The 6719-nt window shown below is 32.8% G+C and overlaps 2 protein-coding genes across 2 annotated transcripts in view; one reads left to right on the top strand and one right to left on the bottom strand.

Moving 5' to 3' along the window:
- LOC115716364 (uncharacterized) overlaps positions 1–2233 on the top strand; it is an 84345-nt gene extending 82112 nt beyond the window's left edge. The window contains exons 17-18 of the mRNA XM_061115249.1: positions 1326–1511; positions 1743–2233. Coding sequence (XP_060971232.1) covers positions 1326–1511; positions 1743–2027 — 471 coding nt within the window. The 3' untranslated portion in view covers positions 2028–2233. The remainder of the gene's footprint in view (positions 1–1325; positions 1512–1742) is intronic.
- A 1676-nt stretch (positions 2234–3909) lies between these two features.
- On the bottom strand, positions 3910–4605 carry LOC133038084 (uncharacterized). Its single transcript, XM_061116131.1, has one exon. The coding sequence runs from the start codon at positions 4603–4605 to the stop codon at positions 3910–3912; it is 696 nt and encodes a 231-aa protein (XP_060972114.1).
- Between the last annotated feature and the right edge of the window lie 2114 nt (positions 4606–6719).

Below are 6719 nucleotides of genomic sequence, written 5' to 3'. Positions count from 1 at the left end.
TACATATTATATAATGTAATATGACAAAAGTAACATGTAAAGCCCGCTTAGTTAATTTGGAAATTAGCAGTTGATTATGATTATTTATGAAATTATTTATAGCTATTTAAATAATTTATTATACTGTTATTTATGGAATTCAGAAATGCATGGTTATGTTATTCAGTAGTTTTCATATTTTGCATTTCCGGTGCCCGGTATTTTGGAACTCGGCGTTTGGCTCAGTAGAAATCACAACTTAGCATGTTATTAGTTTGGGACGGTTTATTAGACATTGAGAATGTCGGGAATGGCCGGGAATTTAGAATTTCCCAAAAATACCCCTTTAGTATGATTTATGTGGTTTTATGGTGGAGGGACAAATTGGTCTTTTTGCCCCATTAGTGTTTTGTCCTTTAGTGACTTGTTTATTTGAAAATAAATATTTATTTAATTGTTATTTGGCTGAAATGGATTTAATATATGTTATGTGATTTATATTTTATTTTCACAAAAAAAAATCAACACTTAGAAAATTTGAGAAAAGCTTTCAAAACCCCTCTCTTTTCCTCCTCTCTTTTCGGCTGGGTGCATGTAATTCAAGGGCTGGATTTTCTTCAATTTTCAGGCTAGATTCATCATAGTTTTGTGAACTCTTGATTGTGGTAGGTGTTTCTTAATTTTCTTCCTTTATTTTTTTGATTTAAATGGTGAAAAGTTGAGTAAATGCATGCTTTTTGTGGCTGTTGTTATTGCTGTGTTTTGTTGTTGATTTCTGAGGTTTAAAGCATGTTTAATTGAAGTTAATTGAGCTGTTTTGAAGCATGTTAGTTAGCTTGTGTGAAGCTTTGAGTTTTCTATGCAAAAAGTTATGATTTTTGAAAGAAATGGTTTAATTTGTTGCTGTGAAGTTGCTGGATGTTCTTAGTTGTTTTCAGAGGGTTAGATATGCTTGTTTGTGTGGATTTAAGCTAGTGGAATGCATGATTAGGTGGTTTTGCTCAAGTTTGAGTTTGGAACTCAAAGCTTGAGCTCCAATGGCATTTTTCGTGTTTGAGGTTTCTGGGTTGTTTTGATGCCTTGGATATGTTCTAGGGAAGGTATAGAACAGGTCTGGAAAGTTTGAATCAATTTGGGGTTGATTTGAGCAAGATATGAAAATTTGAATGTACTTGCCTAGAGTGAACCAGGACACGGTGATTGGTGTACTTGCCTAGAAAAATACACACTCTCTCGAGACGGTATGTACCACAAGGTATGTTCTATCATGTCATATTCTCAAAAAACTAAACAGCTATTAATTTTTGTCGGTGAAAAGTGATCAAAATATTGTCTTTCCCATGCAGCAAGATCAATTTGGGCGCTTGCTGCCGACCTTTCTACAGGTCATTGATTTGACGGATGATGAAGAGTCTGACTACTGGGCTGTTGTGTCCGATGTCTTCGATGGTAAACAGCTCGATTATTATACATCGAGGCCGAGTTTAAATGCTGTGACATGGAGCTCCATGGAGACTAGCATAAATAACAAGGTTTGTCTAACAACGAATATGATTTTTTTCTGGGCATTTCTTATAATATCAAGTGTGAGCGTCTATTAGAAAAGAACCAGAAAAACTTTCTAGTTATGAATCAGGAATAGAGTCGATGAGATTTACCAATCTAGACCAAGTTGTTGATCATTACTGGCATTAAAATTTGTTCATGATAATTTTACATGATTAGTGTTCGAAATCATCAATGTTAGCCTTAAATTCTTATAGGTACGTCTGTTAAGGACAATGTTGCGGTGGGAAGAGCAACTACACACCGAAGCAAGTTTCGGACAAGATAAGCCAAGAGGAAAGTCTTACGGCTCGGTTGTTCTTGGGGAGGTGGTGATTGTTTGTTGGCCCCACGGCGAGATAATGAGACTGAGTACCGGTAGCACAGCGGCCGATGCTGCTAGACGAGTCGGACTCGAGGGAAAATTGGCTTTAGTTAATGGCCAATTAGTGTTGCCTAATACCAAGCTAAAAGATGGTGATGTGGTTGAATTCAGAATTTGATGATGATCACAAAAAATTTGTATTTGTGAAAATAATTGGGGGAATAAGCAAAAATGAAATTGTATAAAAAAAATGTATCTTTATTGTTCTTTTTTTGTTCTTTCCCCTTAATTCAAGGAATAATGTATATAAAAGAATTTTCAATATTGTACATATAATGTCAAAATTCCACACCAAAAATATTTAATGAAAAATGAAAATTCTTTGTGAATGTCTTTTTAAATTTTGGGATATATATTTGCAATTATAAAAGCAATAATAAAATACAATATATGCAATAATATACATGTGTTAAAAGAGAAAGTTTTATAGGGAATATACTCATCATGCTCTCTATTTTCTCGAAAAAATATATTTGGGGATTCTGTATTTTCATGTTCATTGTTACCTTATATTTAAAAATTGTAAATTACATAAATAAAAGTGTGGGTTGAATAGGATAAAATTTGGTTAAGTAATTTTGTTCTTTATCTTTGAGGGGTTTTTTTTTTTTTTCACAATTGAGTGCTAATAAAAAAATAAAAACATTTAATTTTGCTTACTTTCTGCTTTAGTGTTAATTCTACTACAATAAAATGTGCAATACTAATTTTCTTTTATATTTCTTCTAATATTTAAATAAAATTATAATAGCTAATTTATATACAGATTATGTTTTAGTATATTGGTAAAGACTTATCAATCTATGCTTTTAGTCACAAGTTCAAATAAATCATTTTTTGTATTTCTTTTTTTAGATAACTATATCTATTCTTAGCACTCAACAATATCTATATTGCATCAATATTATTCTAAAATTACTTTAAGTAATTAAAAAAAATTGTAATTTTTTTTTGCTTAATAAAAAAAATTTGAATTTAATAAAAGAAAATACTTAAAAAAAGTTTCAAATTTAAAAAAAAATAAAAAAGAAAAACCATTGTACTTTTCTTTTTCTTCATAAGAAGAAATTTATATTTAATAAAATGAAATACCAAAAAATATTTCAAATTTAAAAATAAAAAAAAATTTTTTTTGCTTAACAAATTTATAATTTGATAATTTATAAAATTGAGAAATTAGGAATTTATATATTTTAAATTAGAGAATAATTTTAGAAATTAAAAAAATTATTGTAAAAGAGAAAAATTAATAGAGACTATTGGACAATTATTTGAGGTCCTAAAATATTATTGGAGAATTATTTAAAATTTAGTTATATATATATTTTTTTTTAAATCAAATTCCATTCTAACCCTAATTTTATGCCTCTCTCTCTCTCTCTCAATATCTCTCTACTACCGCATCTCTCTCAATCTCTTTGCTTTATCTCTTTGTCTCATCAAATTCAAATTCAATAATAAGTTATAATATTTTATTATCGGTCGATGGATAACTAGATGTACATCAAATTTAGAGTTAGTATTTTATTATCCATCTACTGCTGCATCTCTCTCTCTCTCTCTCTCTCTCTCTCTCTCTCTCTCTCTCTCTCTCTCTCTCTCTCTATCGCCCAATGACCCGAGCTCACCGGCGTTGATGGTGCAAATGGAGCCTGAAACCAAGCTCACCGGCAAGCACAACCAGACCAGTGGCTCCCATCTCCATGCTCAACTTGTTAAGTAGTTGTAACTAACTATTTACTAGCTACTAAAAAAATAAAATAAAAACACATGAATAAAATTGAAAATAAAAAAAAAATTGATACAAAATAGAGTTAGTTTCTAAACTTTTGTTTCTAAACTTTTTTTTTTTGATGAATCAGAAAGTTATATTGCACAAACCACTTTACAACCTAAGAGCACTCCAAAAAAAGAGCCTCAATGATTTTTAATCTATGCAAATATTGTATTTACATTATTACAATCCATAAAACCAATCCCTATCTTTACAACTCAATTTCTTAGGCAAAAACATAGTCACCCGAGTTTTGATTCTCCACCGAACAACCTCCATCACTCTTCGGCTGCTCATTTTGCCATTCAAGCTTGTTTCTAGCCTCCCAAATGCTGTACACCTGACCTACAATTACAGCTGCCAATACATTCTTTCTAAACTTACTTATTTTAGCTTTCCTAATCCATCTCAAGATCAAGGGAAGCTCATTAGCAGCCGTGCCCCACACCAGCCAATTTTTGGCTGCTTGTAAGCACTTTTCAGCAAAGGAGCAGTTGAAAAATAGGTGTTGTGTGTTCTCTGAATGAGCATTGCATAATCGGCACCTACTTTCAATTTGAATTCCAAACTTGACAAGCCTTTCCTTTGTCTTTAATCTATTCAACATGGCCAACCAAAGTATCACACTATGTTTGGGGATGTTTAGTCTTGCCCAAACCTCTCGGCTCCAAGCTACTTTATCATGATTTGGCTTGAGTAAGTCATAACCTTCAGCAATCACATATTTTTTCTCTTGGAATTCAATCGGATTCTGGATGGTTTTCAGAGGTTCCTTAACAGCTGCAAGCTTCCTCCAATACCAGCTCGAATGGATAGAAGCTTTGTAAATCCACCAAGAATCTCTTTTGATATATACACTATGCACCCATCTCAACCACAAAATTTCTTGCTGATTTGCAATAGCCCAAATATACTTACACATAGCAGCCCTATTCCACTCTTCAAGTCTTTTAATACCTAAGCCCCCATCCTTTTTTGAGAGACAAACATTTTCCCAAGCTACTGCACCACCTCCTTACAAAGTAGCTTGGCCTTTCCAAAGAAATGTTCTACAGATAGCCTCAATGTTTTTCAGGATCTTCTTAGGTAGAATCATCATTTGACTCCAATACGCTTGAATGGCAATGAGCACCGAGTTGATTAGAGTTATATATTCTCCCTGCAAAAGACAAATTTCTCGAACTCCAACTCTTAATTCTAGCTGTCATCTTTTCAGCAAGGAATTCACAGTCCTTTCCAAATATCTTTTTAGAAGAGATTGGGATCCCCAAATAAGTGAAAGGCAATACCTATTGTTGGAATCCAGAGAGAGCCAGCAGCTGTTGGACCTCTCTTTGAGACATATTACTACAATAACAAGCAGTTTTGGAGGCATTCAGGCATAAACCAGAAGTTCTTGAAAACAGCTTCAGGGCCTGTAGCATATAGGTGATACTCCTCATATCTCCATTACAGAATAAGAGCACATCGTCCACAAAAGCAAGGTGATTAAGCTTGATATTTGAGCAGCCATTATGAAATTTAAAATCAGCCTTCTCCCCAATTTTCTTCATCAATCTAGACAAATATTTCATACCTAGAACAAACAAAAGAGGTGACATAGGATCCCCTTGTCTAAGTCCTCTCTTAGATTCAAAGAATCCATGCAAAGATCCATTGAACATAACAGAGAATTTAGGAGTTCTAACACAATTCATAATGAGCTGAACAAATGACATGGGAAAATCAAGTCCAACAAGCATCTCTTCAAGAAAATCCCATTCAACAGTATCATAAGCCTTTTGGAGGTCTAATTTTATCATACAACTTGGTTTATTTGCCTTCCTTCCATAATGTCTAACCAAGTCCTGACAAATCATGATATTATGCCCAATATATCTTCCTTTAATAAAACCCCCTTGAGAAGGAGAGATTATTTGAGGTAAGATATTCCGAATTCTAGTACTCAAGAGCTTAGTTGCAATTTTATAAATAACATTACAACAAGCTATTGGTCTAAAATCTTTAACTGTATTTGGGCATTTTATCTTGGGAATCAAGGTAATAATTGTAGAATTTATCTCTTTTAAAATATTACCTGACTTCAAGAAGGATAGAACAGCATTAGAAACCTCCTCTCCAATGTAGTCCCAATTATCTTGATAAAAAAAGCTCGAGAAACCATCCGGTCCAGGAGATTTATTTCCAGGAATACTAAAGACGACCGCCTTCACTTCCTCTTTAGAGAATTCCTGAAGCAACATGTTTTTCTGCTCCTCAGATAATTTGGAACCTTTTGCAAGCACCCCAGGATGAACCTTCCTTCTATTGTCCACTTTTGAGCCAAGCAGCCTTTTATAAAAATCAAGGAAGGTTGCTGTAATGTGGTTTGGGTCATGAGTTCTAAACTTTTATTTTAATACTCTTCTATCTCATTCTCATTCACAATATTTAACAAAACTATTAGTTTAAAATACTCAATATATACATATACAATATATAAAATACTCTCCTATATCACATTTCTCATTCACAATATATATAGACACAATATATATTCAATACAACACAATACATATTTAATAATATAGAAAAACTCTAAAAAAATTTATAAAATAAAAAATAAAGCAATGTACATTACTAAAATTTGTAGAAATTAGATTTATACCTTAATAAATGTTGAGATACAATGTTTTCTCCACTAAAAACGGTGGCCGGAAGTATAACCACCACAACCACTACCTCTACCTTCGGTTTACCCTAAAAAATGAGGAAAAATATGATCTTTTCAGGTATATAGTTTTAGGTATGAAAAATAGAAGATTTAGAAACAAAATGAGCTAAAATGGTAAAAAAATGGTGAAATAGGGGTGGTTTTCTGTGGTGGTTGGTGGAGAGGGTTTGAGGTTTCTCTGGTTTAGGGGGGTTTTTGGGTTGGCTGATCGAATGAGGAAGACGAATGGCTGGGCTAGGGTTATAAACCCTTTTTGGCGTCAGTTATTTGGAAATAACCGATGCCATAAGTGGCGTAAAATTTTCTTCTAAAAATTTCCAATC

The sequence above is a fragment of the Cannabis sativa genome, chromosome 5 (assembly GCF_029168945.1).
Source record: "Cannabis sativa cultivar Pink pepper isolate KNU-18-1 chromosome 5, ASM2916894v1, whole genome shotgun sequence".
NCBI classification, from domain to species: domain Eukaryota; kingdom Viridiplantae; phylum Streptophyta; class Magnoliopsida; order Rosales; family Cannabaceae; genus Cannabis; species Cannabis sativa.
Note: the sequence above shows the minus strand (reverse complement) of the source record. Positions and strands in the feature narration are given on the sequence as shown.